The sequence below is a fragment of the Clupea harengus genome, chromosome 1 (assembly GCF_900700415.2).
Source record: "Clupea harengus chromosome 1, Ch_v2.0.2, whole genome shotgun sequence".
Classification (NCBI taxonomy): Eukaryota; Metazoa; Chordata; class Actinopteri; order Clupeiformes; family Clupeidae; genus Clupea; species Clupea harengus.
The window spans coordinates 23,411,119-23,433,618 of NC_045152.1; the positions used below are offsets into that span (position 1 = coordinate 23,411,119).

General features: G+C 46.1%; 1 protein-coding gene across 14 annotated transcripts in view; it reads left to right on the forward strand.

The window, feature by feature from the left end:
* Positions 1–22,500, forward strand: part of nfixb (nuclear factor I/Xb) — a 137,683-nt gene that overhangs the window by 106,327 nt on the left and 8,856 nt on the right. For 5 of the 14 annotated variants that reach the window (XM_031571917.2, XM_031571951.2, XM_031571988.2 and 2 more), the window contains 11 exons: positions 2,415–2,480; positions 4,751–4,825; positions 5,483–5,603; positions 6,376–6,411; positions 7,353–7,480; positions 10,022–10,096; positions 11,000–11,068; positions 16,480–16,605; positions 18,682–18,857; positions 20,143–20,290; positions 22,252–22,343. In XM_031571917.2, the coding sequence (XP_031427777.1) occupies positions 2,415–2,480; positions 4,751–4,825; positions 5,483–5,603; positions 6,376–6,411; positions 7,353–7,480; positions 10,022–10,096; positions 11,000–11,068; positions 16,480–16,605; positions 18,682–18,857; positions 20,143–20,290; positions 22,252–22,343 (1,112 nt within the window). The remainder of the gene's footprint in view (positions 1–2,414; positions 2,481–4,750; positions 4,826–5,482; positions 5,604–6,375; positions 6,412–7,352; positions 7,481–10,021; positions 10,097–10,999; positions 11,069–16,479; positions 16,606–18,681; positions 18,858–20,142; positions 20,291–22,251; positions 22,344–22,500) is intronic. The other 9 variants (XM_031571922.2, XM_031571970.2, XM_031571937.2 and 6 more) reach the window with 9 other exon arrangements.

The following is a 22,500-nucleotide window of genomic DNA, read 5'->3' on the forward strand; positions in this document are numbered from 1 at the left end:
AGCTCAACCAGCCCCGCTAATGTGCCGTGTAATTGGATTGGAGTCCTCCACGCAGTCCTCCACACCACTGGGTGGGGTGTGTGGGGTGGGAAGGGGGGGGGGGGGGGGGGGGGTGGAGAGTAGCCTGGGGGGCTGCAATGCACTGGCTCAGTATGGGGGTCCCAGCTGACAATAGGCTTTTCAGGCCACGAGCCGTCAGTGAAGCACCAACCATGGGGCCTGGTGTAAGACATCCAGCAGCCGGATTAGCAAACTCCCACCAGGGTAGTGGATGTGACAGATCTCCACCATCCAGGGGGTCAGGCAAGTCAGAGCCGGGGGCCTCGTAGGCTGGCTAGCAGTTCTGCCTTTGATCCCATATGAACCTCCAATAGTTCCCATGGTCAAATGTGAGCTTTAAGAGTTAGAGAAAGATGGCTAAATTGTTCTGTGCCTGAGGACTGTTTCAGTTTCTTACTCTCAATCATTTGTTTTGCACTCATTAACAGGTATACTGGATATTCTTTTATATATGTTTGTTACTTGTGCACCAGTGCAAATGGACTCTTTAGGGAAACAGAGAATGCTCAGCAAGCATGAGTGACACATACTAAAACCTGTGGCCAGACAGCAACTTACAGAATGCAGAGAGCTTACAGTATACTTACAATGCTGCTTCTAGAACCTGCAGCACATTGCCTATTCAAGTGGATAGTGTTGGGTGCTGTGAAGGAGATGGTGCCACAGATGTAAATCTATTGTCTGATTACCATCTCTTCACTCATAATGAAACATCTCACTCACTGACAATGTGGACGAAATCCATCATTTCCGACCCCATCCTAATTATGACACAATTGCCTCTGGCTTCCTTCGTTTTCGTATAGGGATGGATCTCCTGACAGCATTCACACACTTTCAAACAGCTGCTCATCCTGTATCAGCCCCCCCCCCCCTTCCCAATTGGCTGGCTCATTGCTACAGCAGCAGATTGTCTTATATTGGGGGAAAACCCCCCAGTGTCCTCAAATGATTCCTTTAAAAAAAAAAAAAAATTCATTTCATTGTTGTAGCACTTTAGCTTAAGCGTAGCCCTCCGCAATAATGTTTTTTTTTTGTTGATTTCCCTCTGTTATTCAATTGCCTGGTCGTCTGGAGAGCCTTAATTAGAAGCAAGCGGCCGATATGAAGGAGCCCCTTGCAGTAGCTCCGTCCGCCTTCTGCGTGGCCTGTTAGCACTTTGGTGTGCTTCCCAGAACTTTGCTATCTTTTTGGCCTCCTGTGTTTTTAGGCTCTTTAAGGCCGTCTGGAGAGTTGTGTGTGCGCTTGCGCCGGTGTGGGGTTTGCGCCGTCAGCTAACAGGAATGCATTGGTACCGCCAATGCTAAGATGGCTGCCAAGCGCTAAGATGGCTGCCAGGATTCCACAGAGCGACAGCAGTGAGAGCAGGGAGAGAGGGAGAGCAGGAGAGATGGAGAACATGCTGGAGATGGAGAGGGAGAAAGAGTTTTTTTTTCACTTTTCTCTGCTTCTTCTCTCTTTTTGAAGAGAATGTTTTTTTTCTTTTCCTCCCCCCAAGCGGGTCATTTATTTCCTTTCGGTCCCGGGCGCTTCTCGGCACCCGCGGAACCGGCGCGGCGGTGGCCGCAGCACTTGTGAAATGTGTTGCCGTGGTTGCTAGGCGCTTTTCACGAAGCACAAACCACAGTCAACAGACAGTTAGCATGTTGACAGCTCAGACACTGTGGTGCGAGCTCGATGGCCATACAGTGTGAATTCTGAGAACACTCACCCAGAATAGCGCTTGCACAGAATCAAAACAAAGACTCAGAGACCGGGGGAGCTATACGGGGCTAAAACCTTTACATTACGGCAAGCGCAAAGAATGTTTTTAAAAAAATGGTGGCCAAACGAAACAACCGTTGGGGCTGTGCCTTTACTGCTCGACCGTTAAAGATGAAGAGCCATGGGGGAAGCTGTGCAAACGTCGCCGTGCCGACGTTCAAAAAAGCCTGCCGCTCCCGTTACTGGGCCGTCAAAGCAGACCTGGGTCACAGGAGAGACCGGTTCTCTTTGCCCAAAAAGAACAAATGAAAGCGGGCCTTGAGCTGCTCCGTGGGGCCCACCCTTGTGTGATCGACCGCTCAGGTCTGTCATAGGGCCTCACACAATACAGTCAGCCCTTGTTCTCCCTGATAGGCCTCAGCGCGGTACTTACTGTATGATAGCATATCATATTCTGGTGACTTGCAGCCTTGTAGTGCAGAGATTGAAATGTGGGTCTCCTGGTCAGTCACGCTAACGACCATATCAGGGAAACTATTCAGAAAGGGACTTGTGCCTCAGGCTCAGGCTTTTGGGACGACTCCAAAGAACTGTCCAGAGTGTAACCATTTTATCTCTCTCTCTTTTTCTCTGCCTGTCTTTCTATTCAGCAGAGTCCCAGCAATCAGACAATTCCAACCAGCAAGGAGACGCGGACATCAAGCCTCCGGCCAATGGTAAGTCAGAAGGGGCATGTGAAATTGAACATGCACCACATGACACCCCTTCTCACACCAAGACACCTGCATTAAAAAAAGACCTCTGCATTATTACACTGTGCTTTTACTCTCTGGATTCTTTCCAGGGAAGGATTTCAGTTGTCCTTCCACATGCGGTTGTAAATTCCTTTCAAAACACCTACTTCATATCGGGTTTTATTCTGTTTCTTTCTGAGTTGCATGGAAAATAAACAAATGAGACAAGATATTAGCATAAACTAGCCAAGAGCAAAGTGCACTTTAAAGACAGTGGTAAGCTCAAATCATATCCAACTAGTTCTGACAGCAAAACTCCGCAAACACCCCCAAGTCACATACATGCATATGCAATAAAAATACTGTGCATCAGCACGTGCCAAATATTAAAAGCAAATGCATTTCCACACACACACACACATACACACACAAACACTCACACACTTAGACACACACACGCACATAAATGTATACACGCACAGATGCACACACACATATACACATACTCGCACACAAACTTATATACACAGACACACACGCGGACAGGCAAAGTGCGAGCTCCGCAGGGTTTATTGCAGTGAGGCTGGGCGGCTGTGGCCGTAGCAGGGCTGGCTGTGAGTGGGGAGGAAAGCTCATAAATCACCCTGACGTCTGAGCTGGAAGATGGGAACCACATGGCTGCCGCTCTCCACCGGCTCTGAGCTCATGCGCCGGCCACGCTGTGGTTAACCAGCGCTGGGATGGGTGCGCTGCAGCAGCCCAGTCACCCGTGGAGCCCCGGACACACCGCGCTCGCACATCAACACGCACACACACACACACACACACACACACACACACAAACACAAAAACCACATACGTACACACAGACAGGCGTACACATAGACAACACACACACATGCTAACACACAAACCACACATACTCACACACACACAAACACAATGCACACATACACCCACACACACAGATTATAAGTATATATCCACACCACACAAACACTGTACTTACTTTCACCAAATACACATGCACACACCATACATAACTTTAAAGCCATACAAAGTCTCGCTCGCATATGAGAGTTCACGTTCCTATCAACATATGTGCATGTTTACATAAACACACACACAGGGATATACATACACGAACCTCCATGTTTAGTAGATTTCAATTCCACAAAGGGAAAAACCAACATCTCAACTGTATCCAAGTCTACAGTCTACATGTGGGAGTACAATCAAAATGTAGACACACACACACACATCCAAACATATATCATCCCTTTTATCCTTACATGCACTCAATGTGATGCAATTCTGCTGACAGCGAGCCAAATGGATCTCTTCATAAATCTGAACGTGATACAGTTATCCTTGTTTGGGTCAAGACACCCCGGGTTAGCACATGCATCTTTCAGGTAGATCTCCCCACAAAAGGTGCGCCTATAGATGAACTTGGAATTCTCTTGCTGCGCAGCTCGCAGATTTATTATAATCAGCTGTCATGTAAGTAACGTCTGTCTTCAAAGATGAATTAGCACTAATATACTAAATAAAACAAAAGATAAATTAATATACTGAAAACGCTTTCTTACCGAGATCATACACTGCTCCATTTTGCAATTTCCACCTTTCACTGCTTTAGCAGAGAATTAATGAATGATGCAGGCTGTTGCGCAAACGTTTTTAAGTGTCAAGGTGGAGTCTCAAATAATTTGGTTAGGCTATTGCTTTAATAAAAAATTTTTTTCCATTATTAAACTGATCATTCTCATTTGGTGCCTGTATTTCAAGTATAGTCAATTACTCAGATTATACTGTGAAAACCTGACAATACACATTTTAATGTCGGCCTCCCTACTGTTAAATATACCTTGAGGTCAACCGGGTGATTGGCACGATAGCTACGTTGACAGTTCGGTACGGTACTAATAACCTACACAATTAACAGTAGGTGTGTGAGAACATAATGATACACATATCATTTAACCTACTTGTCTCACTATTAGTTCCTCTTGGTGTAGCCAAAGTGCAAATATCAAATATTATGCGTACGCCATCTCAAGACCATGTGCAGAGCTACACGCATTTTATGCTTTAAAAAGTGCTCAGCAGATTTGAGTGCGTACACAACATTGACACATGTGGCCCAGCCCTTTTGCTTGTGTGTGTGTGTGTGTCTGTGTGTGTGTGTGTGTGTGTGTGTGTATACTTAAACTGTGTTTAAACTTTTCTCTTCTTCTGTCGGTCTCCAGGGCATCTGAGTTTCCAGGACTGCTTTGTGACTTCGGGAGTGTGGAACGTGGCCGAGCTGGTCCGCGTCTCCCAGAGTGAGTCACTCCACCGCCGAGCTGCCATGGCTTCCCCTCTCTCTCTCTCTCTCTCTCTCTCCCCTTCTCTCTCTCCCTCTCTCCTTCCCTTTCTCTCCCCTCCTTCCTCCCTGCTTTCTGGGCCTACTCATCAACACCACCTGCGCTCCATCAGAGCCGTCGCTCATCCCCCGTCCAACTCTCTTGTCGTCACCTCTTTTCTCATTTTCTCCTCTCCTTTTCATAACTTCTTTTTCATTCTCTCCATATCTCTTTCACTTTTCTTTGTAATCCTCTCTTGGAACCTGTGTCCAAGTCATATTTTACAGTGGCTGTTCTTTCTCCAGTTGTTCCACACAACTGCATTCATAGTTAGTGACAGTATGTACTGTATAAGCCTGTTTGATCATTATGGGTGTAATAGAGATATTTTGACATAGACAGTGTGTGTTTTGTTTATGTCATTTGGCTGCTTTCACCTGCAGTGCACACACCCTCAGCTTTAACTCAAATTCCATGACATGCACCTCTGTTTTTTAGTATTTAAGTATTTAATATTTAATAATGAATCCTTGACTATACCCTTGAGTGTACCTGACCTCTTTCTCTTTCGATTCCTATTATACCCCCCCCCCCCCCCACACACACACACACACACACCTTCTCTCTTGTCATCAGCTCCGGTTGCCACAGCAACTGGACCCAACTTCTCCTTGGCCGATCTGGAAAGCCCCGGCTACTACAACATCAACCAGGTGACCCTGGGCCGGCGATCCATCACCTCCACCCCGTCTACCAGGTATGTACACACCTGAACACACACACCTGCATACACACGCACACACACCTGCATACACACGCACACACACACACACCCACAGCCCCTCCCAAAACACATATACACATAAGTATGCATGCTCAGGTACACACAAAAGACACACAATCATGCATAGAAACACACACATAGTGAATATACAGGCGTGGTTTCCATCCACGTTAAATATTGCGCACCTAGACCCCAATGCACATTCTCTGAGCATTTAGGCCAGTTTCCTACAGTGCGGACCTAAGACATGTGTGTATTTCTCTGTGGGGACCCTTCAGTGCCTGTAACCTTGTGAGGACTCTCTGTGCTTCTGTACTAACTCTGACAGCTGCATGCCTTACCTGCCTCTTCTGAGCTAGTCTGTCTTTGTACTGCTGAATGCTGTTTTTCAATGTCATCTCTCTCTCTCTCTCTCTCTCTCTCTCTCTGTCTCTCTCTGTCTCTCTCTCGCTCTCTGTTTCTCGTGCTACCTGCTAAATATGATAATCTCTCACCCTCTTTTGTTTGCCATTCTTGTTTCCTCTCCCACCTTCCTGTGTCTTTGTCTTTTTGTTTTGTTTTGCTTTTTTCTCTGCCTTTTCTTTCTGTCGTTTGTTCACTCTCTATCTTTCCCCCTTCTCTCTCATTGTGTCTCTCTATCCTGTCTCTGTGTCTCTCCTTCTCTCTCTCTCTCTCTCCCTCTCTCTCTTTCTCTCTCCCTCTCTTTCTCTTTGTCCTTTCTGCCCCTGTTTCTCTCATGCTGCAGGACTGAGATGGAGCTTTATGCAAGTCTCCCTCGGAGGTAGTAATACCCACTCCACCTTAACCATCCCCCTCCTTCATAGCCAACACACACCACCACCAGAGTCATCTAAACCACCGTCATACTTATATAACTCAGCACAGACACGTGATCATCAGCCCTTACCTTACATTGACTCAGCTCACCTAACCTCAAAGTCCATTACTGGTGGGCTTTCAGAGATGTTTGTCCATCACGTCATCAAATCAAACATGTTTACTCTGTCAAAGGGTTCCTGTTTCAGATATGTCCCAACCCACCAAGCCATATACACGTGTGCATTATTGAAGGATAGTCCCTTGTCTGTTGAGAAAAGCATGGTGTGTAATAAAGCGTGTGGCTATACTCCAAGCATTTCCTCCTCATCCTCTCCTTGTCCAGCTCTCTGCAAAGGAGTGTCAGGTCTCAGTGTAGCACGCTCTGGTTTTAAGACCCATTAACACGGAAGGCTTCTGTCGCCAGACTTTCTGAGTAGAGTTTTAGCAGCATGGACAGGGCTTACTGCTGAAGTCTTTGCCCCTCGTATCCATTACATGAATAATGTCCCTGTCCGTGTCACACAGCCATGCGTAGAAATACTCAAGTGAATATTAACAATACAGAGCAAATACATCCTAAATCCTTTCCCCCTCAAAGCCTGTAAATTAGCTTTTTCTAGAATAGTCATCCAGTACAAACCTGTATTACAAAGGGGTAAAACGTCAGCCTTAATGCAATAGAAGGACTTCATAGTGTACTGTATGTGCTCTTCTTAGAAACTCACCAGCCCCTCCCTCCATCTCTCTCTCTCCCCATGTCTCTCTCTCTCTCTTTCTCTCTCTCCCCCCATGTATTTCTCTCTCTCTCTCTATGTCTCTCTCTCTCTCTATGTCTCTCTCTCTCTCTCTATGTCTCTCTCTCTCTCTCTCTTTGTCTCTCTCGCTCCCTCTCTTGTGCTGCAGCTCCAACAAGCGCAAGTCCATTGATGACAGTGAGATGGAGAGCCCGGTGGATGATGTGTTCTACTCTGGCCGTTCCCCCGCGGCTGGCAGCTCCCAGCCCAGTGGCTGGCCCAACGACGTGGATGCAGGTACAGGGGCCGTTCTAGCCATAGCCCTCCTCCTCCTCCACCTCCTCCTCCTCCTCCTCCTCCTCCAAACTGCCCACCTATTCCCTCACCCACTCACTCTTCACCCACCCAGTCACTCAATCACTCACTACAGTCAACCTCGTCATCCACCAATCCACCAATCCCACTCCACCCTACCCCAATGAGGAACCAGTGCCAGTCTTTCAGACTAGAGAAAGTTCAGGAACTTGAGGACATTTTGCTGGTGATCTCATCAACAAGCAAAGAATGTTTTATGCTCAAGCGTGCATGAAAACACACTTTATACACTTTGACACTGTGTACTGGTATTTGGTAGCCATTCAGTATAGTTGGATATAGGGCATGATAGTAGGAAAGCAGGTATATACAGTATGGTGGCTCTCAGGAATGTCCAGAGTTTTCAGTACATTGGCTATAACCCAGAAGAAATGGCAAAGCATAGAGTGTTTGTTTTAGAATATTGCATTTTCAGTTAATTTGTGTTTGCAAAGACTATATAATCAAAATATAATGCTGCATCTCACAGCTTTGTCTTACCAAATGAACAGTCTTTGAGGTTGATCACGATCAAGGACTTTTTGGTTCCATCCACTGGTCTGAAATGTCTCTTCTATCCCAGAGCAGATGAGTCTCCATCTCTGTTAGTGGCACAGTGTATGAGTGTGTGATTTGAGTTGGAGTCAATGTAGGACTATATCAGTGTTTTGGTTTGGTTTTGCAACTGGTAAAATGAAATGTAACAGAGAGGTACATTTTGACCAGACTGAAGACTAAACATGTGTGTTCATGACTCGCTTTAAAAATAGGTGTTGGTACTTTCACTTCCTATTATGCTTGACTTCTTGAATATAAATATCAGTTGTTAATATGTTAATATGCAACTTCACATATTAAAGGTTGAGCTTCAGTTGTTCATATCCATAGCTTGTTCAGAATCTGCTTATGCAGGGGATATCTTTCCGACTTGGACATAAATGTTCCGACCAGAAATAAAAATACATTCTTAATGTTAAATTTGGATACTCTGTTGAGTGTAAGGCTTAGTCATGATGCAATATAGTTATTTGCCGACATATATATTCCCTGGTTGAACCCAATTTACCATAATTCATTCCACTTGACCATTTTCCATTTCCCCCCTTTATCTCGTTAATTAGTGAAAGTTTCTAAATAAATTAAATTGGGTGCATTTCATGACCTGCATAAAGAAAGTCAATTGAATATTGGAAAAAAGGAAAAAAAATAACAAAATAATAATGATAAAAAGAATAATGTCTGTGAAGTTAACGCAAGAACTGTGGCAAATAACTTAAAAAATGCCAATTATTTTTAATCATGTCTAATTTTTTTTTTTAAATGTTCATTTAAAAAGCCTCCAACTGGGTAAGGCATTATCAGGCTTGGATAACTAGCCAAATAAAGTCAGCCATTCTTGGCCCGCTAATAAAGTCTATTTAGCTGTTCTATTTAGCTGTAGGTGTTACTGTAAGAAGGGCAGAGTTTGTCCATGAGATAGTGCTTTGAGGAATGGCTTTGTCTGGCTGTAACAGTGCTTCGAGTAAGACTCCCTTTAGCCAAAAATCACTGCGCTCTGCATGACCCCATGGATGTGCCATATCACTCACAAAAGCATATGCATATTATCTGGTACATAAGAGTACATCACATTCACACACACACAGACAGACGCACACACACACTCACACACACACACACACACACGCGCACACACACACGCACACACACACACACACACACACACACACACACACACACACACACACACACACACACAAACACACACACACACACACACACACACACACACACGCACACACACACACGCACAAATGCCCGCACACATGAATTGACTAAAGTCAAGTATACCTCACTGAATCCATCGCAGATGAACAGATAAATAATCCATGCCGGTGCACCAGGGTGGTCACTGGAAGTGTGGTCATATCATGTTATCCCTGGACAGTCACAGTTTTGTAATTAATGAAGCATTCACTCAAAGACCTTAAAGCGATCATGTCAAATTCCGGGCATTCTTTGCTTGACTAGCCCTTCACCATCAGACACCCCCCACCTCTCTCGCCCCCCACCCCTCTCTCACCCCCTATCACACTAGACTCTCTGGGGTAGAATCCCAGTTCATTCCATGTTGAATTCTCACCAAGTGAGTTTGACTAGAATTGACGTGTGTGTGTGTAAAAGTAGCCATGTGTTGCTGTATCTACCTGTGCTCTGGTTGAAGTGTGTTACCCTTGTGATTTACCTGACCTGTGTGTGTATACTGATACTTCCCCACCCCATTGCTACCCAGCGTTTGACCCAATTTAACACATCCTCTCTCTCTCTTTCTCTGCCTCTCCTTTTTCATCTCACTGTTCTTTAACCTATACACACTCTCCCTCTCTCTCTCTCTCTCTCTCTCTCTCTCTGTCTGTCCTTCCTCACTCCTTCCCTCCGTCTCCATTGTTAACTCTGCCCTTCTCCCCTGTTTGGCCCTTCCAGTGCAGCACCATTTGGCGAGTATGCAGGAGAGGAAGATTAAGCATGAGAACGATGCCGTGCAGTTTCCTTACCATGGTTAGAGAACATTACTCTCCTCTTCTCCCACACTGTCTGTGTGTATAATATATATATATATATATATATATATATATATATATATATATATAAATCATAAAGATTTATATATATATATTAATGTTATATCTGCTTTACCGTAGATCACATCTGCTTTCTGTTCTGTCTGGCTCTCTGCTTGTCTTGCATACTGCATTCGCTCAACCCTTTCAGTAGGGCAGAGCAGCGTTTGACCTCCCACTCCATTATTGTTGTCTCTGTGTGTGTGTGTGTGTGTGTGTGTGTGTACTTGCGCACGTGTGTGTGTGTGTGTGTGTGTGTGTGTGTGTGTGTGTGTGACAGAGGACCTGTGCCTTCTTTCTTAACTGCTGCTGCTTCTGCCGCTGGGGCTCTGTTGTTCTGTTCACCGCTGAGACTGTTGGCTCGGTGAAGGGTGTTGCATATCAGAGGGTTGTGCCAGATCTTGCCGCCTTTGAACTCCTGTTTTGCCCTTTTGGTCACTTTTTGGGTTACTTTCAAACCAGTTTTCTCTCTAGGACCCTTTGTAGGATTGTAGATTTCTTCTATCAGTTTGATTCAGAACTGTTTGTTGTGTGATCTTTAAGGCTGCATTAAAGTATTATAGTTCTAGGATATAGTTTTGATATATAAAATATGGTGTGTTTCTGCTATGATTCATTTAAAATAAGCATACAATTAAAACAATTACATGGGCTCAGATTGTGGTGACTAATTTAAGACTCTGCAGCTATTCAAGGCCAATGAAGCTTAAAATTGTGGATACTCATATTAGTCAAAATTATTCAAATGACTACTTTTAAAAGGGCTATAGATTATTTCAGGATTCCACTGATTAATTCTTGGTCTAATCAAGTAGTTCGATTTTTTCCCAATGATTGACAGATGCAGATGAAAGACGAAGGCCCTCTTATAAAGCCTCTTCAGAAAGGGACATTCAAGAAACATATACAAGTCAGTCTTACAGTCACTCATAAGATGAAATGTGATACCCATGCCTTGCCAGGCATGAAATAAATGTTGTTTTTACATATTAGGTCAAATATTTATTTATTGAAGCCATATTCTGCTACTTACACATGACTTCATGACTTTCTCCACTAATATTATGGTCTGGTGGTACAGTGGTACTTCTACTAATTCAGTGTCTGTTCATTATCTGCGGTATGGCCAGCGTGCCGGCTTTTCCTCTCTATATATCACACCACAGAGCAGTCTCACAGCTTAAGACTCTCAGGTTGTGGGTTCAGTACCCGGGGTGCTCCCCCACTCTGATGTATGGACGTAGGCACTGTATTGCACTCCACTTGGGCGGGGAGCCAAATGTTGGAAAGGTAACTGCTCCCTCCTCCTCCCTGCACTCACGCTGGCCTCCCCTCCCACACTGCACCTGTGCTGGAGCCCTGTTTGGCTCATCAGCCCGCCGCTCCTGAATGTGGCCATGACTGTGTGGCAGGTGTTTTCTCCTCCACGCTCCTCTGTGCCGCGTGCGGTGGGCCGAGAGAAACCGCCGCTTCCATGCAGGACTGAGGCCTTCCTGCCCGCTGCCCCCATAGCGAGGTCTGGCAGAGGCCTTGCCAGCTGACCACTACTTGTTTTCTCTCTCTCTCTCTCTCTCTCTCTCTCTCTCTCTCTCTCTTTGTCTGTCTCTCTTTCCCCCTTCTTTGCTCTTGGTTTCTGTTCCAGTCTCTGTACATCTTGTTCTTTCTGCTCTCTTTCTCTCATACTCTGTTTTTTAAGTTTGATTCTGTCCTCAAGTTTTTTTTTTTTTAAATCTCATTCTGTCCTCAAGTGTCTAATCTGCATATGATTGCATTGCCTCTAATGAAGGGAGCACTAATGGAACTGCCATCTCTCTGTAGTAATGTCACTGGACACCCAGGGACTGGGGAAAGCTGTGAAGCCTCAGGCAGTAGTGCTGCTTGGCTAGTGTGTTAGCATGCTGGTGTGCCGGGGCCCAGACTGTGTGGCAGTGGATGGGGTTGTTATGGTGATGCAGAGAGTTGTGGGCAAGGCTGTGTGTGTGTGTGTGTGTGTGTGTGTGTGTGTGTGTGTGTGTGTGTGTGTGTGTGTGTGTGTGTGTGTGTGTGTGTGTGTGTGTGTGTGTGTGTGTGTGTGTGTGTGTGTGTGTGTGTGTGTGTGTGTGTGTGTTTTGCCGAGCTGGGCTCAGCTGCCATGAAGGAGACTATACTGAGCCGGTTATTCAGGCAGCAGTGTGCTGTGGACTCCCACCTGTCACACCCAAACGCACACAGCACTCATGAAAGATGCACATGAGTTTGTGTGTGTGTGCACACATACTTACACACACATACACACATGCTCACAGACACACTCACACACACACACACACACACACGCGCGCACTCACGCAAGCAGACAAACCCAAACAAACAAGACAAAATGCACTCAGGTGTGTTGTTTCTACGCGACGGGCCTTCTGTCTTCAAAATGTGCCTCATACACACTCTCTTTTTGACTCTCTCCCTCCCTCACACACACACACACACACACAAACACACACACAATCTGGTGAGGCGTGGAGCTCCGGTCCAGATGGTGCCTCCATGTGTCGACAGCAATGGGAGCTACTGGGTTACAGAAGACATCTGTTATGGTGATGATGGTAGTGGTGGTGTGTGTGTGTGTGTGCCTGTGCCTGTGTGTGTGTGTGCGTACGTGTTTAAATGTGTGTGTGTGTGTGTGAAAGAGAGAGAGAGAAAGACAGAGAAAGGGAAGGGGAGACATGTTCTGCTCCAAAGGTGATTCACCACCTGAATGAAACGCTCCAAGCCTGGCAGAAGGTGAGGATGCCATTCATCATTGCTTCAGCTGCTCCCCCTGCGTCTGGTTTTATGGTGTTAAGCTTCCCCCTATGCACGCCGCAGTCTGCCTTTAAAGCCATTTGTGGCCATTATTTGTGGCGTACCGCTTCAGGGAAGCTATTGCTTATTTACCTATTTATTTATTTATTTGTTTGTTTGTTTGGTAGTGACACGAGGGCCGTGTTGAACCCCTCTCCCACCGCTTCAGTTTACAGATAGCCGTGAAAGCCTCGGTGGCGAGATTTGTATGTTTGCGTGAAACAGACTTTTTGTTTGGGGTTTTGTGTGTGTACGTGTCCTGGCAGGAGGGGTTGTGTATGTTGTGTGTGTGTATGTGTGTGTGTGTGTGTGTGTGTACGCGCATGCGTGTGTGTGTGTGTGTGTGTGTGTGTGTGTGTGTGTGTGTGTTGTGTGTGTGTGTGTGCCACTCGGAGGCAGTCTGAGGCTTGTGTGGCGGCCAGCTTGTTAGCGTGGCGAGACTGGAGGGTCATGGGAGCAATTGATTGGCTGCCAGTCTGCCCGAGCGTTGTGCCAGGAGTTGGACAGAGAAATAACAGAACAAAACGACACACACGCATGCGCGTACACACACACACAAACACAAACACACACACACAAACAGGGACACACTCACAGGAAGGAGCAAGATCATAGTAACTTCTGTTAGCTTTAACTCTCAAAGCTTTTATTTAGCGTCTGGCAACGCTGCATATATTTAAAGATTAAAATTTTGATTAAGCATAGCAGCTGCAGCCAAATTTATGCACATATACAAATCTTACAAATGACAAACAATTTGAATGTGAAAAATATTATTCTCCTCTAATCTAGCTAATATTGCATCATTCGCCACTAAATACATTGGAAAGCGCTTTCCCAGAATGAAAGAGTAGTCAAGAATAATTTCTCTCTGTAACAAACACAACAGTGTAACACCATACCAATATGCCACCATAATGGTTGGAGGAAAGGGAAGAAATTAGTTTAGGGTTGTTTACTATTAACTCAACGATGATTTTAAGGAATAAAGAACAACAAGCATATTTCAAATATGACGATACACTGCCACTGGGGTATTTGTAAAAAGTAATGGAATATCATCAAAAGGTGATCATATCGTGTTTGAATCAGTCTACAGCCCAATACCCACTTAGTAAGGAGAGGTAAAACAGTGTCAGGGACAGGGTTCTTCTGTCGACGCAATTCAATTCTAACAAATATCTAATTCTATTAAAATCTCCTTGCCCCCCTTGTTCTGAGATTGCGTATGTTGGTGTCGGAGTGGTATTTATGGAAGGGCTGTGTGTCACTGCTCCATCTCTTTAGTCTGGGTAGATGCGTTCGGCATCTTTACAAATATTCTCAAATATCACTTTCAGCCTCCTCCTCACCCTCCCTGGGCTAGCCCCCATAGTACAGATGAGTCTTAAGGACTGAAAAATTCCCCTAACATCCTCTTTATTTAAAATGCACTAATGGAGCATGACAGCGGATGGTCTGTGTTTGTGTGTGTGTGTGTGGGTGTCATGTGTGTATGGTTTTAAGCATTAATACCGTTGCACAAAAATTTTTATCACATCTCTCCATATCCTCACCCACTCATTCTCTCTCTCTCCCTCTCACACCGTCACACATTTTGAGAAAGGCAGAACACATGTTTGCACCACCACCACCCTCTCTTCCCCGGTGCCCCCCCCCCCCCCCCCCCCTCGTTGCCATACCTACACCAGCCTACGCTCAGCGAGGCCCAGCTGCTCCACAGGCTGAGAGGGAATTGTGGGTAATTGCAAGGAGATAAAAAAGAATCTCTGTGACATCACAGTTGAAAAGAGTGCATTCACAATGACTTGGCCAGTGACTACAGATACACACGGCTTAATTATCTCAAGGGACTGGCATTATGTTGCTTTTGAAGTAACATGCGGTACGGAGCATATGACTGTCAGCGCGCGCGCACACTTTTTCGTGCACCCCTGGTCATGGGTATTTAAACTGTGCTTGCCTTATTCCTGGTGAGGCTGGCTTTTGATTAAAATATATGTATATATTTATATATATATATATTTGGACTGACAAGAGTAGCTCTCAAGGTTCGTGGAGGTCACACACTCCATTTGGCTGTCTCTCCCCTAGCCTGCAAATCTTAAATTGTGTGTTAGGATTACCATATATCAAAATCACTTCCCTCAAAACCAACCACATGAAGCCTTGATCATAAACCTGAGGCTTGTGCCCCCCTCAGCTGCCCTGACACATTTGGCTCTGTTTCTGGGTCATATGGTTAGCCTAGCCTATACTTAGCCTGCTTGTTTTTGCCAAATGGTGGAATATTCCATAGAGAGGAGCACTGACTGTGGCAGCCTCAACCGACATTTATAGAAGTAGGAGGACACTTTAATATGTTGTTATATATGTGCGGGTCACGCTGTCACACTCTCTCTCTCTCTTTCGCTCTCTCTCCTCCTCTCTTTTTTCTTCCTCCTTCGTTCCCCCCTCCCTCCATTTCTCTCACTTCCTCCCCCATTATTCTCACTCTTTTCCTTTGCTACCCATTCCTCCTCCTGTTGGCTTTGGTCCTTCTGCTCAACGCTTGGAGCAAACAGCTTGTGTTTGTTCTGCATCCATTTTTTACATGGAAATTACGAAAAGAAATGTGCCATTTCTCAACGTGCCACTGTTGTAGAGAACTCCAAGCACCATGTCGGCAGACAGGCCATCGGCAACAGTAAATTAAGCTGGTCTCGTGGTGGTTTCTGGGAATGTACTCTCTCCCTTCTTCCATGCGAGAGCAACATCGATTGCTGACTTTATTGCATATGTGGTTTGCACTGCTGTCTGGAGCAATTACCACTCAAGTCCTTTCTTAAGGCTGTAGCAGTGTGGCGTGGTGGCTTTGTTCAGGTGAGCAGAATGGAGGTGACTTGTGTGGAAAGAGAGGGATGCTGCTTCAGTTGATTCCTCTTCCAACAACCATACCTCTCTGTCTGTCGGAGAGCTTATGGATCAGAAGAACACAAGCTCCCTCACAGAGCACATCTCGGTCCAAGTCCACCCCATTCCCCCATTCATCATTTATGTGTGCATCCTGTGCTCGGCAGACAGACAGACAGACAGACAGACAGACAGACTGACAGGCAAAGTTGAATGTGTGGGATCTTGCTACAAAAGCCCCTAGCCTCTCCCTGCTGTCCTTCCCGAGTCCTTCTTCACCAAAGCTTTCTTCAGTCCAAAGCTTTTCTCTGGACTTTGCTCCATCCTCAAATACCACCAAGTGTTGATGATCAAGGCTAGAGATCTTGTAGATGTAGAGCAAGCCTGTGTTATCCAACCATTGCTATCCATAGATTATCTTTTAAAAAAATCAATAATTAAAAAAACTATTTTTTTGGACATGATAGCAGTTGATTCAAAACAAACATCAAAGCGACAAAAAAAGCCTGTTCATTAAATCCACATCTCTGTTCTGCCATTTTTTTTATTATTTTATTATTTTATTTTTTTATTTTTTTATTTTTTTGTTGTTGATCCCATTTTTGCCAGGACTCACCTCGCCTGGTTCTCTAAAGAAGCCGGGGAAATTCGATTTCAGCGCCCTGTCACCCCAGACGAGGCCCCCCCGCATGACCTTCACCCACCACATGCCCATGCTGGCGGGCGTGAGACCAGGTGAGACACCCCTCTGAAACCCGAACCCCCCCACCCAACCCCGCCCCGCCCCGCCCTGTCCTGTCCCTGCCCCTCCCCCCTTCACTCAGACTCCTGGGGTGCTCTGGGATTCGGGAGAGGTGAGCGGCTAACTGCGAGGAGGCTAATCCAAAAACGGCTAACTCTCCGTGGTGAAGGGATTGATTTTTTTGTATTAATTTTTTGGTTTGGCTTTCCTGTTTTCCCCCCCCTTCCCCTCCACTTTCTCCTCTCACATCCTGGCAAACCACTAAAGTCCTCCCTTCCCTCCTATATCCCCACACTACTGTGTCCCTGTACCTCTCACGGGAGCAGTCTGTCTGTATGTCTGTCTGTGGTTGAGGGCTTTTTCTCCTCTTTAAATCTGGGGTGGTAATCTTCACACCGAAACAGCCCTACTGGTCTCAATGTCTTTCATTTGATGTTTGGTTTCATTTCTTTGATTTCTTTAGATCTGGCAGCCACTATCTCTCTAATGTTGATCAATCTATGACCTGTGGCAGTTCCCATGTTGGCTCTCTGTACGCCAGTGGCTGTCTACTGGCCCTGATTCCCTGCTTTTCTGTGACTCTCTAATAAACACACTGTCTGACATGATCAAGCTGACAAATAGCAGTGGTCAGTGGGGATATATTTCCATGTATCTTAAATGGATGGGTGTTTATACTACAGGATACTACAATTCTAAAGGACCTGCACCTTACTTCTCGCAGATCTCACTGAGGATATTCCACCAGGACAGTGTTTCATAGGCCTGACTAGCAGACCAAGACTAGCAGTGTTTTGATGGTCTTTTTATTTTGTTTTGTAATTAGTTTACCTTTGTGAGCAAAACCAGTAAGTCAACGCGCCTTTATCTACATGATAACTGAGGACTATTTGAGTTCATCCAGCATTTTAGCGAAGGAATATTTTGATAGAAGGACATATCCACAGACATATCCACAGATGCACTTACTGTACCTGGGCATGGGTCCTGTCTCGCCTCATAGAACTTGGGTTCACCCCTCTAGCTGTGAAAGGATTAAAGACGTTACCAGAGAAGGAGGTCAAACCTTGTGTACACAACCTCGTTACATGCATCCATTAGTGTGTGTGTGTGTGTGTGTGTGTGTGTGTGTACAAACTTGAGGCAGAGGAGACAGAGAGGAAGAGAGAGAGAGAGACAGAGCCTCAAAGGTTAGCCTTGGCCAGGCTGGCCGGTGCCCCTCGCCCGGGTTAGCGGTGTGAAGTTGGCAGGCGGGAGCAGGCAGCTGGGGCCCCTGCTGGGAGGGCTGAAGGGCACGGACGCTCCGGGAGGCCAGGGACTGGGCTCTGCACTCCCCTCCATACCAATCCAGTGAGCTAGCTAGCCATCTATTTATCTATCTAGGCCAAGCAGCAGGCTTCTGCCATCGCTAGGATTGGATGCTTCCGACGTGCCCAATTTGCCGGCGGTCCCCATAGCCTCTCGAGCCGTGTTCTGATCGAGCTCTCCGCAGATGGGAACGCATCTGCACAGCTACCGACCCAGAGATCATTTCAGCCATGTTTTTTGTTTTAATATATATTTCCATTGGAAGTCATCGCACATATGTTAATGCCAAATTAGTTTGGCGACTGGGAATACACCCTGAGAGACCCTGAGCAGTAGAGCTTTGAATGGGAGTGCACAGCTCAATGACTTCCTTTATATTTGTTTTGTTTATTGTATAAGAAATGTGTGTGTGTGGCTGTGTGTGTGTGTATGTGTTTCTATGTGTGTACATCATTCAGTTGCAGTACTACCTGATGTAGAGAGAGTCCAGTCCTTACAAGCTAGTGCCGTAGCCCAGCCAGTGGAGCAGTATCTCAGTCCTTCCCTCTGTCTGGCTGGTCCCTCTGAGCGAGCTGGTCCCTCCTCATCAGCTCAGCTCCTGGGGCGCGTCCCACTCCAGCGCTGCCTGTGCACTGTCACTCGGGGAGGGCTTAGGCCACACCCACTCACATCCCTCTGTTTTTTTTCTCTTTCCCTCCCTCTCCCTCTCCCTCTCTCTCTCTCTCTCTCTCTCTCTCGCTTTCTCCGTTTCTCTTCTGCAGGAAGCCCCCGTGCCTCTGCCTCCTCCCTGCACTTCCCCTCTCCTTCCATCATCCAGCAGTCCAGCCCGTACTTCACCCACCCCACCATCCGCTACCACCACCACCCGGGCCAGGATCCGCTCAAGGAGTTTGTGCAGTTCGTATGCGCCGACGGGTCAGGGCAGTCAGGAGGCCAGGTAAGCATCCACCCACCCAGCCAGCAAGAAGGTTGATACATGTGGTATCGGGGCCCTCATTTCTACCTCTGCCCATTCAAAGACTCACACACACACACACACACACACACACACACACACACACACACACTCACACACACACCTGCAGTACTGCGGAATGTCAGGAAGTGTACAAAAAAGTGACAGGTAGAGTGTGAGGGAAAGGACAGAATGTGGTAAAAGTACCCCCCCCCCCCTCCTCTCCACTGCTGAATCTACACACACATAGGGATGCAAGCATTAATTAGCAACAGCATGAGGCCCTTTACCCTCTGTGTAGTCTCGGCTGAGAAAGTGATACGTGTTTTTAGGGATAACTAGCACTTTGAAAGGAGACATTTTAAGGACTCACTTCAGTATTTTAGGGTTAAGCTTTCTGGTATCAACCAGGCCTAGCTGTTTTAGCTACAGTTGTGACGTGGCGAGAAACAGGGAGAAAACTGAGTCTGTATTGTCTAAATATTTTGTTATCTGTTTTATGCCCGTGCTCTTTCTGACCCTCCCCCATAATCCCCAATACATTGTAATGTTTCGATTGGTTGTTCCTTTTTTATTCCTTTTGTCCCATTGTCTTGCTGTACCCACACCCTCAGGTATTTGTGTGACCCACAAACTCCACAACCCAACACATACTCCTGTTCAGCCTCTGTCTTTTTTTATTTTTACATTCGATCATTCGTCTTGGGCCATTTTTTATACTTTTATTTTGTAGTTTTTGTGTTCGGTATGATGTCCCATCATGGGCGAGCTATCCCACGATCCTTCACTCCATCCCTTGAAGATGCTTCTTCCTCTCTCACAGCTCCTCGCCATATCCGCCTCCCTTCCATGATGGCCGAGCCTCAACATCACACTTCACATGTTTGCGTTTGTGGATGTATCCCATGGTTGCCTCCCTCCTACTATACATACTCACACACACACACACACACACACACACACACACACGGAAACACACACACACGAACCCCACTACGACAGAAGGCAGATACATCACTACGACAACTCACTCTTCCTCACCTCTGCCTTCGCCTTCCTTTCTTCCTTCAGCTCTTTCCTTCCCTCAACTTCCTCTCATTTTCCTCCTCCTCCTCCTCCTCCTCCTCCTCTCACTGTCGTGCCGGTTCTGTTTTGAGGGGATTTTATTTGTCCTTTTTTCATTTTTCTGGGTTAGTTTGTTTTGGCTTCAGTTTCTCACTCACGTGTCCTCCGCCCTCCTTCCTCACCCTGTTTGTGTTGTCTGCAGCCAAACGGGAGCGGCCAGAGCAAAATGCCGGGCTCCTTCTTGCTGCCTCCACCCCCCCCGGTGGCCCGCCCAGTGCCCCTCCCCATGCCCGACTCTAAACCCAGCAGCACGCCCCTTGACGGCGGACACACCACGCCCACATCTCCGTGTAAGTGACCCCCCCCCACCCCCCTCGCCCCTCCATTGCCCCTGAAACCGAGTGAGCGGACCGCCAAAAAACACCCCAAGCAACCAATCAGTCAGTCAACTAAATCAACTCAACTAAAATGGCAAAGAAAAAACCAACAATCCCCTTCCAATCATCGCATTCCTCCCCCACCACCAGCCTTATATGAGGCCATCCAGGCGTACCCAGATATCTGTAGCTCACCTCACTCCCTCTCCACCTCTTGCCCCCTCACTCTTGAGATCTCCCCAGGGGTGCACTCAGCTAGTCCATACCCTCATGTCTAAAGACGTGGGCTGGCCTCTCTCTAAGAGGTTCTCAGATGCCCTGTAGATACCAGTGTAGGGCAGTTTTAGTCAGCAGCCCCAGCGGAGAAGTCCTTAGGTTGAGTTTTGTACCCTCAAATTTTTTAGCTCAGATACCCAAGTACAATTGTGTTATCCCACAAAGCACTTCCCCCAAAAACCCTTGCAGATAGAATTGCGGTCTGTAATGGCCTCCACCCCGCCTCCATTTAGATATCTCTTCTCAGGTCTGGTTTTTATGTCAGGGTACAAATTTAGGGCAGTTGTCTTGTGGATTCCAAAAACTCCCATTTAATTCTTTGTGGTATTTTCCAACATCAATCTATTTCTCAGTACTTATATCAGCAAAAATGATTTGATTTTTTTTTTTGTAATCTTTTATATTTTTGAATGTTGATGTTATGTTTTATTCTTGTTGATTTGGATTGATTTGCTGATTCTGTGCAATTCTGTACGCAAATGCCAGTAACAGGGGTGTGGCATGTTGAACCACATGTAGGCTCCCTCCCATAGTTTGGTCCAAAGCCACATGTCGGGCAGTCAGGGCAGGGCAGGGCAGAGTGTCGGGCAAGGGTGGCAGCTCGGGCAAAGGGCAAGACTGGTCTAACTGACCATGTGAGGGGCACTGGATGGAGCACTACTGTCTATTTATTTTAAACTAATCTTCTGTCTCCCGTTTTACTTTCATTTCTCAATTTCTGTTCTTCTTCCTTTCTATTTGTTTGATGTCTGTTAAGTTTTTTTCGCCTACCGCCTGGATTTGTTGATTTAATTGTTTGTTTGTTTTTCACCTCAATCAATGTCTCAAGTCCTCTATGTATCTATCTGTAACTGCTAATCCCAAAATGATCCAATCCAATCTATTTACTCTTGAGACTAAACACATAGTCCACTGTTCAACATAAACCATATGACACACACTGGTCTCCAAAACTCCCTGACTCATTCATGGATGTAGCGGGTGAAGCTGATGTAGCTACCTCTGGAGTCCACTGTGCCCTGCTTCTAACTGCCCTGAATTTAGTACTCCACTTGTGACCCTTAAAGAACCTCAGGCCTTGAGTGAGAGCCAGCTCAGCTAATCATGGTTTAAGTTGAGCTGAAGCTCTTCTTCTCAGTGATGTCTGGGTGAAAGAAAAGAAAGGCCAACCTCATGAAATGTTTTAAATATTATGTGTAGTTTTCCATAGCTATACAAATTATAGACATACAGCTCGCTTCAGTTCCCCTGTGGCCCTGACCTGAGAGGCTTCTATAGCTCTCCAGGCACTGGTAACACTTCTTCAGATCTCTCCAAAGCAGTATTAAGGGCCTCAGAACCAAACTATTTGTAATATGTCATTTCATTTTGGTCCTTTTGAAATTCAAGAAAAGCTTCTGCTGCTCTCCAACTCTCCTTGCCTATGGCAATCAATCTATACTAGGAACGTTTTCACAGTTGCTTAGGCATATTCTCTACATTGATTTTAAATCATGTTGATGAAAAAGTGTGTGTTTTTATGCCACTCTAACACCGTGAGACAGTATTTGTATATGTGCGTGTACACACATTGTTTTTTTTGTGTGTGTGTGCAGTCTGACTATCCTCTCTTTCTCTCTTTCTGTCTCTCTCTTCCCCCCCCCGCCCCCCCTCCTCAGCATACTCCACGTCAGGCTCCCCAGCTCCCAACAGGTTTGTCAGCATCGGATCACGGGACAACAACTTTCTAAACATCCCCCAGCAGACGCAGGTAGGCCTCCCTTCTGCTCTCTGAGCATCACTGTCAGGGCTTCTCAAAGGAAACTCACCCTGTCTTCACACTCTCTAGGAAGACATTGGTATATTTTAGAGAGCACTTGAGTTTATCGTCAACTTGACAAGATGATCAAATTTCAATGGACAAATTA